This window comes from Pseudochaenichthys georgianus, chromosome 16, assembly GCF_902827115.2.
Source record: "Pseudochaenichthys georgianus chromosome 16, fPseGeo1.2, whole genome shotgun sequence".
Classification (NCBI taxonomy): Eukaryota; Metazoa; Chordata; class Actinopteri; order Perciformes; family Channichthyidae; genus Pseudochaenichthys; species Pseudochaenichthys georgianus.
In genome coordinates, this window is record NC_047518.2 from 637,089 (window position 1) to 653,194 (window position 16,106).

The window sequence follows — 16,106 nt, forward strand, 5'->3', positions numbered from 1 at the left end:
GGTGCGCTTTGTAGTCCGAACAGTACGGTATATGGAATTGGTCAGCAGATAGTTTTGAATGGAATGCCATTTGAAAGCGTCAAAGGATTCCTTCGAGCCGCTGACTGGGTCCAACAGGCTTTCAGATTAGTAATGAAATAAAAGTGAAGTCATTTCTGCTGCAGATCCTGTTGCAGCCAGGACAATGCAAAGTGGGTCACATCTCTGCAGCGCTGTCTGCCGTCATGGTGGAACGTGGCCAGTCAGAACATCTGTCCTCATGCTACTGGTGTGCCATGTGACCTGCAGTAACTCACATGTCCACGGTGTCTTCTATGCATGTACATGTTGGGAGATTGATAGGCTGGACAAGCATAATGTACACTGTCTTCTATTCAATACTCTAAAGATATGTATCCTCATTATTGATATACATGTTCACAGTTTTTTGTATTTTGGTTTTCTTCTACTGCTCATTTGTTTATCTGTATTTACGACTATTATTTCTTTTGATTTACTTCTCATTCATGTGCGAGGTCTTATCTATGCTGCTGTGAGAAACATCTCCCAAATGTAGATACAAAAAGTATAGCTTATCTCCAATCAGCCTGTGGAGCATGTCCCTTGGCTTGATAGGAAGACCTGCATCTGAAAAGAGCCCGTGAGTGACCTCCCTGCTGTGCTCCAGAACGGAATCATCTTTGCTCAGAAACAGGGAGCGACACGCTCACAGCCCGTAGACATTTCAACCATCCTTCTCGTATTGATGTGAGCTCGACTCATTATCCCACAGTGCTTCTAATCGCAGAGTTCAACTCATTAGCATACTTGATTTGCCACTAATTCTCTCAGCGGAGGCGAGAAGCTCCAGGTCTGCTGCTGTTGGCCGCGCCACAGAAGAAAGACTTTCTTTTTGTATTCTTTTTGGAGGAGCAAAAAAGGAAGGAGATACATGTGCAATGCTCATTAGGGAGAGCCATATGGTCGAGCACATAGAAGAGAGGGGGCTGGGTTCTGGAGGGAGGGGGAGCGGTACCGCACTCTGTCTGGAAACAGCCGCATTGTTGAGATTTGTTTACAGCTATTTGGAGGCATCGTCCTGACAGCTGTCACTTTGTTCCTTCTCTCTGTGTAAAGTTCTCCTCACGAGGGGGAACGTGTGCATCTGACAGGGAGCAGAGAGAAGCGAGGGTGCTTCCTCGGTGCCTCGGAGTGGCTTTATGGAGGAAGGTTACAGCACCAGAGATATGGAGAACGCTCCCCTTCAGACAGGTGGGAGATGGAGTGCTGAGGGAATGGCTGTGACTACAGACTCATGAGAATGGAGTCAGGTCTCCTCCTACGTGTCAGCCACTGATCAACAGGCTATACATGAAATCAATCGTGCTCCTCCTCCTCCTCCCAGTCTGTGCTCCACCTCTTTCCTCCTCCTTCAGCCTGATCTACTTTCTGTTTTGTCTTCATTCCTCCTCCTTTGTCCGGCTTCTCCCCCGTCCCCCTTCCCCCTGGCTTTGTCCTCTCATCTTCTCACTTTTCCTCTCAGACTCGGACCTGACAACAACTAAGACAAGTTTCTAGTGCGTACCACATCCCCCCTCCTCCTCCTCCTCTTATACACCTTCCCATCACTTCTTTCAGCCTTGCTTTAGTCTGCCTCTCTTCTGACCGTCTTACAGAGCAAGCCTCATCACATCCAATCCCCTGACCTGTCAATCATCTTCACACAGAAAGTGAAGCACTTGTACACATGTAGGCGTTATCGCTCCGTCTGCAATGACTGTAGTCCGTCCGATCCAGATGACGCTACAGTCACTATGCAGTCATATGGAAAACACAAGTGGAGTCAATCATTTAAAAACAGTATTTGTGCTAATAACATTAATAATCTGTAAATTCATCCTGATTAATCACTCGTTTAAAATACTGGTATTTACTTATGTCTTGGGGGAAGATACAACCTGTGTGGTGTAAACAACTGCATGAGAAACTAGCACCGTACTGTTCGGACTATACAGCGCACCTGCATATAAGCTGCAGCAGCTAAACTGTCCGTCTGTCTTGCTCTCGTTCCGTCTCTCGGTTCCACTTTTACTTTGGCGCGCTACCTGCCTCACTCTTTTCCGGCCTCCAGCTTTTCCTGCTGGAGCCATGGAGCCGAGAAGGGTCTAGCTGCGGCCGCGGCCAGTACACGGCGGTACACGATGGTACACGACACGCCCACCTGACACGACACTAGCTGCGGCCGCGGACAGTGGAGGTTGAACCAAGCCCCCAGGAGTGCGCCGGAGTCTTGTGGCCAAACGGCGGTACTACACTTCCTTTGTGGTCTCTAACTCGTTGGATAATTTTTTTTAAACTAAATAAACTACCCAGTGTGAACGTTCCCGGGTAGCAGTTCTCTTCCCTCCCTTCAACCTAACCCTTCCCTTCCCCCCATCCTAACCCTAACCACTCCCTACCTTTTTACCTAATCCTAATCGTCCTTCCTCCCTCCTAAACCCCAAAACCTCTCCTACTGTAAGAAATTAAAATCAATGTTTATACTACATGGGCTGTATGATGTAAATCTCGTCAATTCGCTTTTAACGGTGGTGCCTCTCAGCCACCGTAGTGTCGTGTCAGGTGGGCGTGTCGTGTACCATCGTGTACCGCCGTGTACTGGCCGCGGCCGCAGCTAGACCCTTCTCCTGGAGCCCTCCTCTTAAAGGTGGCGGGCGCGGACCGGTCATAGAGCCCATAGAGTTAAAGGTGGTTAATTTTACCTGTAAAATCCATAGATTTAGGAGGTCCCCTAGTGGCCGTTAGCTGTACAAAAAAAATGGGGGGGAAAGTCGCGGCTTATAGTCCGAAAAGTACGGTAAGAGAAACACTTGTTTTTTTTTAAATAACATGCCAGCTTAGTTTCGAAGACTTCTGAAGGATTGGCATGAAGCTGCAGAATGTTCTGGCACAAAGCGAAAGCATGGACAGCCACAGTCACGGGGTCGCTGTGTTGACTGTGTCCAGCATCTCTCTCTGCTACCATAATGGAAGCACAATCGGAGAGTCATTCGCCTTTGGATTTTTTTTAACAAGTGAAGGTTTTCAAGATGAATTGTAAGTATTGCAATATTTTTAACAGTCCAAGTTAATACATATATTCATTATTTAAAAGTTAGACTTGATGCCCATCTTGATATCAGAATGTTTTTATGTAAGTAACCATTGAAGTCGGTCACAGCCAGCTCACTCCAGGCAGGTACGGTCTCTGCTTTGTTTCTCTCCAGCACACATGCAGACCTGAGATCAGTTCAGCGGAACACGCAGTCAGTCCGCTCTGTACACTGCAGTGTGTGTCCTTTGACCAAGCCTCCACTAACCCTTCAGTGTACACGATATCACTTTCAGCTTCTAGCAGCCTTTTTGTGTTTTTCTATGTTTTCTCCAAAAGTCCCCACCAGCCGTTAGCTGTACCGCTGCTCCAGAGGCCCCTCCTCTAATGCTGAGAGGAGATCACTACCCCCACCAAGACGTGTGGAAAGCCTGCCCGACCCAACAACATGCACACATTCATGTGCAAGGAAAAGAAGATCTGAAATTGGCTCGAGGGTAATTAGACCCCAGCAGACTCTGATGGAGATAAGCAGCACGCAGCAACACACACACACACACACACACACACACACACACACACACACACACACACACACACACACACACATCTGCTCAACTACACACTCTGTGATGGCGCTGATGCTGAGGATGATGAGGATTATTATGATGATGACAAAAGAGGATGTAATAAGAGCTGATGAAGTGTCTGTGTTGAAAGAAGTACTCAGATTCATCAGTTAAGTAAAAGTAGAAATACTTTGGTCTTAAAATACTCAGATTTAAGTAAAAACTCGAAATAAAAAATCTTTAAAATACAGTATTTTATAATAAGTATGATTGGAAGATCTACTAGTTATATATAATATGTACATCACGTTTTTAAAACTAACAAATACATGTGGCATTTAAATGTATTCGTAGTTTTTCAATGGGGCCTATTTTATGACAATTTACTAAAATACTACTAATAGTATATAATACTGTATATAATTACTATTAAAATACCGGGTATATTATTAGTACAGTACTATATTTTATCATGTGCTTTTCTATGTACAAAGTGACTATGAGTGTTAATTTCATTTAGTGGAGTAGACGTATATATAACATAGAATATAACAAAGAATATAAATACTTAAGTTAAGTACCACTATGTCAAAATAGAACTAAAGTACTGTACTTATTTACATTCCACCACTGCTCTGCTCTGATCCACTTACATGGAACCGCACTGGAGCTAACCTCTCCAGTGTTCCTGGTTATTACAATCTGATTGGACCAGCTCTGGACTGGGGGGGGGGCAGTGAGTGCAGTGAGTGTTGGCATATGACAGACACTGCATGATGATTGAGGAAGCGAGTGAGGAGGGAATGAGAAGAAGGAAAGATGAAAGCACGGAGCCTGGCAACGCATCTCCATCTGAACTCCATGCAGCCTTGTGAGAAGTTCATATGACAAGACGCACACGCAACATACATATCTCTTCATATGCATGTTATGACCCCTGACTGAAGCCTCTGTGCACGTCCACATTTCAAGCTAGCGGGGAGAGAACTGGCTGATTTGACTGAAGGCTCTCCCTTTCTTAAGGCTATGCCTGCGGTTATCCTCCCCCCCCCACATCCTCCCCCCCCCTCCGGCTCACAGCGGGGATGTACTTTAAATCACTTTGTCCTCTACCTAGAGAAACTTTCTGACAGGTCGTTTTACCGACTGTACAAATCTATCTCTCCCGCTACAGAGCCAAAGAGATTCTCCACTGGCCTGTTGCCTTTGTACATTTAGGAAACGGATGGCTTACGTAGAAAGACTCCGGGGTAGAAACACACCGGGGGGAAATAGTGCTTTTACCTTCAAGAGAAATGTCTGCATAGCGATGAAGGTCTGCTGCATGGTCACTCGGATGACACCTAAGGCGAGTGTGAACGTGTGTGTGAGTGTGTGTAGATAAATGGCTGGCACAGCTACATTCCGGACACTACAGTGGAGCTCTGCCTGCAGCTGTTATCTTCAAAGTGACACAGTGCTGTCCTGTCGTCCACCTGTGACGGCTGACTGCACACACACACGCACGCACACACACGCACGCGCGCGCACACACGCACACACACACACACGCACGCACGCACGCACGCACACACGCGCGCGCGCACACACACACACACACACACACACACGCGCGCGCGCACACGCACGCACGCACGCACGCGCACGCACGCACGCACACACACACACACACACACACACACACACACACACACACACACACACACACTGTAGAAAGGCTGCTGCTGCGTGTGAAGCCCAACACCAAGCAGCACTCAACCAGATGACATCATGTCGGAACAACACGATGATTTGGATTGGATGTGGATCTGATTGGTGATTGGTCAGGTCCTATGGAGCATGCTGCATTGACAGCATCTGGGTCGCGTAAATGAAACATGCTATTGATGGTGGCTTGGCTATTTCTGAAGCGCAGGTTGAGAGGCGATAGATGGACTTGTATTACTACCTGCATCTTGTAGCATGGGTTACCTCACCATCGCACATGACCAGCGAGTGGAGTCACACACTGATGTATTATGTTAAAAGGCGGTGTGCAAACTATTGACCATGTACGCCGCAGACACAGAGCAACAGCGGCTTGTTTGGAGTTGTGCTTATTGTCACCAGATGAATCCTTTACTACCAACACCTATCTAAGTCCCTTATGAGCAGCTCGCGTGCTTCACGAAAGCTTCTCTCGGATACAAAATAAAGGAACAAGCAGGGATGACTATCAAGTATCGACCTTTCTGTATGTCTGTAACAATGGTTTTATTCTTTTGAAGACCTTCTTTTCAAAATACATGTGTGCGAGCTGTTTGTTTCCCCTCTGGTCTGGAATGCGCTGTTTGCCCCCTGATTGGACGACTGTCTGATGCGCTATGCGTTCTGACTGTGAGCACACTGCGTCCCGTTCCTCACACACTCCGCCTGGAGTGAGAGCGCGGAGGCTCAGAGACAGGGCAGCAGCTGGCTCACACTTGTTGTCGGGACTCGCAGTTGAACTGTGTGGTCACTGAGAGGATTGATGGGGGGGGCGTTGCCTCCCCTCCGCTCCGAGTTGCATCAGCTCCTCTCGTGAATAATGCAGAATCATGAATAACCATGGATCAATGCAGTACTGTGCAGCAGACCTGACTCCTTCCCCTTCCCCTCCGTGTTCTTCAGACCACTCCTGCTATCTCTTTTCTCACTTCTTCTTTTCCCCTCCTGCCAAAATCACTCCCACTCTGTCCCCCTCCCCTGTCCCCGTCCCCCGTCCTTTCTCTCGCCGTGGCCACAGCGCTGACACACATTGTGCTGCTGCAGTGTGGCTGAGCCTCAGTGAGGGAGTCGGCCGGCCTTCGCTCTCAGCCTCCTGAAGGCAGCCATCCAGCCAGCACAAAGCCTGCCCACTGGGAATGTCCCCACAAAGAGAAGGGGCTGCTCTGCTCCTCTGAAGCGGCCTGCCTCCACCACCTCCTATAAATAATACAACGCTGCCTCAACAGAAAGGAACCCTGTCCTGCTCCCTCCAGCTCTCCTTTACCCCCTCCCTCTCCCCTTCCCCTGGTACCCTTCCCTCCCCTCTTTTTACTCTGATTTCACTAAACCAGAAAAGCCGGTTTAGTGAAAGAAGGAATTGAAAGAATGGTTTAATGTTAAAGGTATTTCAATGTAGCATGTACACATGTCGTTTGCTCAATATATGTTGCAGTCTCATATTAAAAACACTTTGAGTCCTGTTATCTACCACACGTCATTCTCCATGTGACTATACTAATACTGCTGCTGCTAACTTATCTACCTGAATGTATACTGTAATTGAGTATATTATATATATATATATATATCTTTTTTGTTTAATATAGAAATATTATGCGTGTGCCTTCTATCTAATAGTGTTCTATTTCTTCCGTCTCTGTCACACTCCCGTCTGTGGGATGAACACATTTTGATTCTGAAGTCTAGACTACCTTCCGGTGTATTCTATCACATGGTTTGACCGTGTGATAGCACTATTAAGCTGCAGGTAAGCAACAACATGAATGGTTCAGAACATGTTCCCATGTCCCTGCGTAGTAGAAATGCAGCACTAATGAAGGTGGTGGCACGTCAGGCTGCTGTGTGGGAGGACGTGCACGCTCAAATGAAAACAAGATGTCTTCCCCTGGTGAAGCATTTTGCCCCTTTTTTTCTGACATTAATGTTTTTGCAACTAATGAATTCTGAAATGTTCTGAGAGTTGTGAGTATGCACTCATACTGTAGTGCTTACTTTAAGTTAGCAGGTTGTGGACTTTGTTAAATATGGAACAAGTCAACACTGACTCCAACAACAGAAGCAACGGTTGCATAACGACGACTGTTATTAAACATCAGCTGCTATGTCATTGCTATGCTTCCATTGATATGTGGGTCCTTCTAGCTCCTTCCGCACTAACGACCATGTTAACAGCTTTAAGGAATACAATCAATATTGTGCATTTTTTTTAATGTAATGTTTTGACTCATTGAAACCATGAATACTCAGATATGTGCATGCGTGATGTTATGAACGGCTGAGTGCACGTGTTGCTGTAAGGTGTCAGAGTATTCATGTGAATGTGTGCAGAGGGATTAGGCTGCGATCAGTGCAGCTCTCCCAGGCGTTAGGACGGGCCCGGACAAAGGGGCTGGTTCCAATATAAATGCAGCAGCTGAGAGGACACAGCTCTCTCAGTGGGGTGACTTCCACCCTGCACACACACACACACACACACACACACACACACGCACGCACGCACACACGCACGCACACACACGCCTGGAATATTAACTCGGCTTGTTTTGACTGAAGCTACTTCCTGATTTGAAGAAGTTTGCACACGTTGTCGACTAGGAGACACTCTGAGATGAAAGCTGCAGATCTTGATGTGTTCAGTGTGTCGTTGCACCTGTCAGTAATTTCAGATATCATGTGGCCCTCTGCTCTCTCTCCAGAGTCCGGCCTTACCCCCTCCCTGGCCTCTGCTCCTCTTATTACATGCAAATAGTGCAGCTTTATCTGAGGGGTGAAAGAGAGCCCGTCTAAAGAAAGGGACACCCTCCGCTCCCACTCAAAGCCATTCCTCACATCTATTACTGCATTCTCTGCCTCAGTGCACACACACACACACACACACACACACACACACACACACACACACACACACACACACACACACACACACACACACACACACACACACACACACACACACACATCTCATGGCTTCAGAGACACAAAGGCTGGGGTGGGGGGCACTAAGTGTTGAGAGAGTTGTCAGTGTGATGAACTAAACTGCTAACTTTAAAATGTCCGCTCTGGTCTCTGGTGCTGCATCACCGTCTCATGGGCTTTCCCATCTTCCATACTCGTTTACTTTAAAGATGATGGAATCAAAACACATCGACATACTGACGGTACACATATTAGAAAGTATTGTAATATTTGTGTCAGCACATTAGCTACAACAATAGGTTAACTAAAGGGAAGGCCGTACGAGAAAAAGTACAATCTCCTGAGTGAGGATTGCTACTCTACGTTTGGGAAGACCGGGAACAAATCAATAAATAGAACATGGGATGATAATAATGCTAAAGTTTGATAAAATAAAAGTTGAGATACATAAACACATCAGATCTTTGTCTACACATTAAGACGTTATAGGCCAGCATTCTAGATTGCCTGCCACAAAACGATTCAATCCCATCGTAGAGTCAGGTCGCGTTCACACCGAATGGTCCGCTCTCTGCTGCGCACCCGACCACAGGTTGTTACATTGTTTCACTTTTCAGAAGGTTCGGTTTGCGTTCACACGGGCTATACACTTTAAACACAAGTCATGTGCTCGGAAATGCTGTTCAACCATTGGTCAGACATTAAGGGGGTACAAACGCAAATCCCGGCCATTTCTACCGGAGCCTCCGCCATGCAGCCTCGGCAGGTTGTGTTTCTGCTGTTAATCTGGAGAGCATATCGACAGCAACGGCGCATATGATTATAAAACCAGACAATGTGCGATCCAAAACCACACCACACATAATGAGACGTTCTGCAGCAGGGAGGGGGTTTCACCGACGGCAGGTGGCTCGGACTTTCATGTATAGTTTTTAGTTTGATAGTTGTTTTTACTTTACGCGACACTGTTCAACACTTCATTCTGCTTCACTCTTTCGCCCACGATTTTGAAGACACCCGCGTTCTTGTGACACGTATACTACGCTTCCTATGCTTTGGTGCGGACTGCGTTCACACCAGCGAATGAGTAACCGCTCCAGAGGTCACTAGCAAGCGGTCCGAGACCACCTCTTTAGGCGGACCAGAGTCCGGTGGTTTAGTTCACACCGACCCAAACAAACTGCACCAAGCGGCTAAGGGCTGAACGCACCAGGGTTCGACTGGGTGAGCCATAGGTGTGAACGCGACCTACAGCCAGACTCTATTCTGTCAGTAAACCTCATGTATATTATATTTCATGTCTTTCTGAGTCGGACATTTTCCTTATTTGGACACAAATGGAACTTGATGGTTAAATGCTGTTCCTGTGGGTTGCCATGTACCAAAAGAGGAATATGAATGTTTTATTCAAAAGGAGAACGCCTGGAAAAAACCCTGACTACTTTTTTAAAGTTGAGAAGTATAACATGTTCTCCATTTGACTCGAGTCGTACTGCCTAAGCATCCCTCCTGCCCGCGTCAGGAACACTCCTTTGTTCTCACACTTTGTAAGAATCTCTAAATGGTTGAAGCACCAAATGCAGGATACTCCAAGCAGTAAAGTCTGTTCAGCGTGCTCTGAGCCCTGCATAAAGAACAGGAACACATGCTTCTGTTTCAAGGTCACAACGTGGATAACTATGATGCAAGGCTCGCTTAGAATGCACTACTTTCCCCAGGGTAGGGTATTTCATGTGAGGATGACTTTAAAAACAGAACATTACACTCAGATGCAGATAAGGCTAAATGAATTCATGCCACACATCAGACTTCAGATAGTTTCAGATAAAAGACCAAAGACCATGGTAGCATTGCAGCCAATCAGATCATCACCAGGGTGCGGAGGGGTACTTTAAAACTAGTTACAATAACTAGTTATATGTACAAATAAATTATAAGTAACCTACTCTGAGTATCAAAATATAAAAGTAACCTGATTACTTTCACACACTCACACACACACACACACACACACACACACACACACACACACACACACACACACACACACACACACACACACACACACACACACACACACACACACACACACACACACACACACACACACACACACACACACACACACACACACACACACACATACCTGTATACATCACTTCAGGGGACATTACATTGACTTACATGCATTTCCTGGAGACTTATCCTAACCTTAACCAGAACCAGCACAGGCCTAACCCTAACCAAGTCTTCACCCTAAAATGAATGACTCCCCTCATGGGGACCTCCATTTTGTCCCCATAAGGGAGACGAGTCCCCACACGTGACTGTGTAAAGAGATTTAGGTCCCCACAAGTATAGTAATGCTAGGCCACACACGCACACACACACACACACACACACACACACACACACACACACACACACACACACACACACACACACACGGTAATGAGAGCGTACCTGTCAGCAGGGTGCTGCCTCAGGTCAGTGCTTGCCTCCAGAGGAAGCCTTCCCCTGGCTGTTCCTGCGCGCGCACACCTGTATGCTGTCCCCGCTCTCTGTCTGCAGCTTGACATTTGGTACGGTGAAGATAGAAGATACTGCAGGGGAGGAGACGCAGGCAGGTTAGAAGAGTGCAGGCGGGAAGAGCAGTTAGACACAGAGATAACACAAGAAGATTTGAATATGTATCTGCAGTGAGAAGCTTCTTAGGGTTTAAGTATTGCCGTCATAAGTATCTCTAAAGGTATCTCAATTGGTACATGACACATTTGAACTGTACTCGCTTGTTTTTAAATTATAATAATGTTAAAAATTGCAATTCTAGATTCTAAATTGCTCCTAATTCTTATCATAATGTTTTTAAAGAAAAAGGTCAATAGTCTTATCACTTCACTTTCGCCTTTTATTGTCATTCCCTCGCCCATCTGTTGGTCCGTCCTAAAGGAACCTGGACCGTTGGAACACTTGCATTGGATATATTCTAAGTGCTTCATTCAGTTTCAGGAATGTGTTGTTGGAACAGTTCAAACAAAAGCCGAAGCGTTTGAGACCGGCACATTAAGGCCGACCCAGAAGTTAGCATCGCAGGGCCGCCTTTTTAAAACTCATTGGATTTCAGAACATTGCGGGATATAAAATCTTTAGAAAAACAATTTCTTCACCTTGTGGCAAACCTAAAACACGCTGACAAACAGTGGCCTTCGAGACCAGGAACCTTAAAGTGGTTCAATGCTAACTCGTTTCCATGTGTAAGGACTCATACCTGCAGCTCTCTATGCTGTAGATCAGGGGTGTCAAACTCAAGGCCCGGGGGCCAAATCCGGCCCGCGACTTCACTTCATGTGGCCCCACAAGAGCTTGCAAAGAATATACTGTAATATGTGTATTACATTGCGATTTACAGAAGCACGTTGCCCATAAACTACATGTCCCACAATGCATCTCAAAATATGCCTTATTTTCTCAGAATCTGACTTTTTTTTCAAAATGTCATTTATTTTGACTTTTTCTCCAAAATGTGGGTTATCTTTTTAAATAATTTTGCGACATGCGCACTGAAGAGACTTGCAATTATTTGCCCCAGACTTCTGCTTTCAGACGTAGTTGATTATGAAGTTATTACCCCTATGGTTATTACCCTATCTGATAATAATCCAATGCAGAGGCAATAATGTAATATACATTATTTTATATATATTATTATTTTATATATATTATATATATATATATATATATATAAAAATCTATGTATGTATTTTTATATAGTCTTATATATAAAACTGGCCCTTTGAGTGCAACCATAATGCTGATGTGGCCCAAGATGAAATTGAGTTTGACACCCCTGCTGTAGATGTTACGTGCACCTGCCCCTTCCACCACATGCAGGGCCTCTGCCGGCACCATCTGAAATCCTCATGGCTCAGAGGCAGTAGTTCAGTTTAAGGGAACACTCAAAACCCTTCTCCATTGGCTCATTGTTGCTGGTGCTTATCTTTCGGTGAACAATGGGGATCCCAAAGTGGACTTAGCTCTAATTCCTATTGGAGCAAATGGGTTTGAATCCTTCTCTCTAACTGGTCAATAAAGGCAGTGGAATTTCACAAAGAGCAACAGTTCTTCACTTCCGGATCCATGACGCTCTGTCCACAGAGACAGGAGAGAGTTCTGCCAGGCTCACACACTTCCTCTGAAATCAAATTAAGAATGCTACTATCCAATCCTCAGAGTAACAGAAAGCTCAGCAGCTCCATTGTCTCAGTAATTCTCCCATTGTCCCGGGTAATCGGTCGGGGTATTGTCTGGATGAAGCCATGATACACATGGCAATAGAGTGAACAGTTGGCCCTAGAAAGCATACTGCTCATCCCTACAGCAAGAGCATGGGGCATTTACTCCAAAGCATTCATTTCTCAAACATATATGACATCTGTGTTACTGGTAGTACTGGTGCTGATTCCGTAGAGCAGCTTGTACTGGGCTGTTCCCATCAGAGCATTATTACCGCGCCTGGCTGCAGTCTAGCTCTCACAGCTGGAGTAATTAGCCAGTTCTTTATCTCAAATTCACTTCATTTGCATAATTCTGACACATCCTTCCCCCACAGAACTGCGAGTGGCAAATCTGCACACACACATTGGAAGACTTTGTGTTTATCCACTCCTGTCCTACTTTCTCCAAACTGTTTGAATTGTCTCCCCTCAGAGCTCTGCTGCCTGTGTCACATGTGCCGCACAATAGAGAGGAGGCAGAGAGAGCAAGCGAGCATGACAGAAATCAAAAGCAGCATCTCTCTCCTCCTCCGCGAGTGACCGCCGCTCTCTGATTCCTTTCAGACACGACAACCTGCTGGGTGCTGATAACGGGATTATTAATGCGGAGAATTCCTAATCGCAGGGAATTAAAAAAAATGGAATTCTCCAATAAAATGACCACCATGTCAGTGGCAGCACGCTCAGGTCTGCTGAGCGGGCTTTCACACCGCTAATGGATACCAGCTTAGGGGATTGGCGATGTACGTATAATCATATGGATGTGCCATCTCAGACAGACCTTCATTCAATAACACAATTCTGTGGGATTCATTGAAACATAGCCTTGAACTCTTACAGCCAAATACATGCAGCACACATAATAATAATAATAATAATAATACATTTGATTTCGAGGCGCCTTTCAGGACACCCAAGGTCGCCTTACAGTGCATTTAAAAGTTAAAACAGCTAAAACAAAAATGTGTTCAACAAAAGCATTCATATCTGCTTCTAAAGTGAAGCATTGTACTTCTGTAAATCACCAGGTACAGTGCATGGGTGCTGTTGAAGCGGGTGGGGGGTGCGGGCAATAGTGGCCAGTGCCCCTGTTACAATGAGCTTTCACCCCCCTCCAACAGAGGAGTTCATATTGACAATGCACTTGTAGGTAGTGTTGTGCTGTGAATAGCCGAAGTAAACTAACATGCATTTTATTTTCCATTATGTCATTTAATAATAATTTAACTATAACAACAATGATGTTACCAAAAAACACCAATGATGGTATTTTATGTTTTTTGTGCGCCATACACAATTTAAATGTTAAAATGTTGAACACAGTCTTTTTCTCTTTTTGGCCCAGCATTAAATCCGCCCCACTCATAAAATACTGGCCCCAGCAAGGCCCCCCCAGCAAGGCCCCCCCAGCAAGGCCCCCCCAGCAAGGCCCCCTCAGTCAAATGACGGAGCAGTGCCTCAGCCTGCTCCGGACGATGTCAAAGCAGAACGAGTGTGTTGCTGCAGCCAGCAGAGGTCCGGCTGCGCTCACTGTCCCAGCGGCAGCCTCGTGATAAGAGCTTTCTCTGCAGGGACAAGGAGCTGCCCTGAGGTGTCTGCACTGCGCCTCTGCAGACAGAGAGCAGGAGGACAGAGCAGGGGCTCAGGAAGGAGAGACACTTTCTGACTGTATCTCACCGTAGGAAAGAAAAGTCCATTTTCTGCACATTGTTACTTCTTTTAATGTAAATACTGCTTGTGATTTTTACATTTGTTAACAATTTAGCAGCATTAAAAGTGAGCTGAATAAGCTACAAGGTGTGATTTCAGTTGATGTGTGTGGAGGGGCTTGTGTTGGTGATATGTAGAGTTGTATGTCATCGGCGAAGCATTCAAACTGGAGGCTGTGACGAAGGATGCCAAGTTGCATTTACGCTTACAAAAACAGAAAGTGGCGTTGATATTTGGAGATGATCCTGCTTATTTGCCAAAGATCTTATTTTCTGCAATATTCCAGAATCCAAATGGAAAAATCCCACTGGGAGCCCTTACGATGCTGACTTCCACGCCGGCCTTCTAAAGTACGTAATCACAACACCTCTCTAATAAGCCTGAAAGAAGTATGTTCTGCATTTTGGTCAACAGTATGTGTGTGTGTGTGTGTGTGTGTGTGTGTGTGTGTGTGTGTGTGTGTGTGTGTGTGTGTGTGTGTGTGTTACGTACTGTCCTGCAGCTCACAGAGCCGCGGAGGAAGGTTGCTGAAGTACTCGTGGTTCAGCGCTGCCTGGGCAGACAGCCGGTTCTTTGGGAAGCACTGGAGGAACCTGGAGGCCAACTCCTCGCCGTGGTCCACGTAGCCCAACCTGACACACAGAGCACACTTCATCAGAGAGACACCACAGAGACGCACACGCGACGAGACAGTTCAAAAAAAGGTTTGAGATAAAAGACTACAATTCCCACAGTGCAAAACGTTAGACACATAACTGGCATGGACACAGTTCTCAACCGTTACTTTAACATCAGCATCTTCTTGGTTTTGCCCTTTTCTTCTGACCACAACAGAAAACAGGCGGTCGACCCATTTAGCCGATCCAATGCTCTTTCCTTATATATATATATATATATATATATATATAGAGTTACCATTAATTCATCACTTTGAGAAATAACATTTTTGTTTGCAATTCACAGAGCTGCTGACAACAACAAATAAGCCTCCTAACGATGCTGAGGTCTGCTGACTCAAGAGGAAAACACCTCGACCCAGTTTCCACTGGGTCCGGCTGCGCCGCGGTTCTGGTCCGACCTCCTCTAGCGCCATAACCCACCGGACGCGTCCCAGAAGCGTTTCAGAAGCGTAGCGTGGTGCGTTCAGGCTCGCAGTTTTGTTATTGATTCGGGCATCCTGGACATTTGTACTTCTACAAGAAAGTAAGTTGGCCACGTAGTTAAATGTTCTATTTTTGTGTCTGTTTAAATTGTGTTTATTGTTGTTATACATTTCCTAATATGTAGTTGTTACCTTCCACTCCACAAACTGCAGCGACTAAAACCAGGCCTTGTCCTTTCTGATGTTGTCCTTGTAGTAACCATTGGTTACATCGTATGGTGTGTTTCTCCACTTCCATTATGAAAACCTCGTCGTCCATTGTGCGTATCGTCGTGGAGGTGTTGTGATGAAGGAGGGGGGTCTGCTAAATTAGTATATGTGGGGGATGGGCCTGGCCCGGATGCTCACCTTCCCACTTCCTGCGAGGGGGGGCTGCCTGCCCGACCTTACCTTACGGCTGCGCCGCGGCAAAAATAGGATTCATCCTAATTTTAGAGAAGCGCTGCGCCGAGCCGCTTCTGGGACGCGTCTGAGCCGTAACGCGGCGCGTGTGGTGGAATAGCACCCATTGACTAGAGTGGCCGCGATCCCTACGACCGCCGCGGCGCAGCCGTAACGCGGCCGTAACGCGGCCGTAACGCGGCCGTAACGCGGCGCAGACGGAACCGGTGGAAACTGGGGTTAGACACACAAGAGCACACACGACGAGTGGGTCACAA

The 16,106-nt window shown here is 46.2% G+C and overlaps 1 protein-coding gene across 3 annotated transcripts in view; it reads right to left on the bottom strand.

Moving 5' to 3' along the window:
- Positions 1-16,106, bottom strand: part of cdk14 (cyclin dependent kinase 14) — a 257,958-nt gene that overhangs the window by 44,298 nt on the left and 197,554 nt on the right. For all 3 annotated transcript variants that reach the window (XM_034102038.1, XM_071205779.1, XM_034102039.2), the window contains 2 exons: positions 14,778-14,917; positions 10,765-10,904 (listed from right to left, as the gene is read on the bottom strand). In XM_034102038.1, coding sequence (XP_033957929.1) covers positions 10,789-10,904; positions 14,778-14,917 — 256 coding nt within the window. In that variant the 3' untranslated portion in view covers positions 10,765-10,788. The remainder of the gene's footprint in view (positions 1-10,764; positions 10,905-14,777; positions 14,918-16,106) is intronic.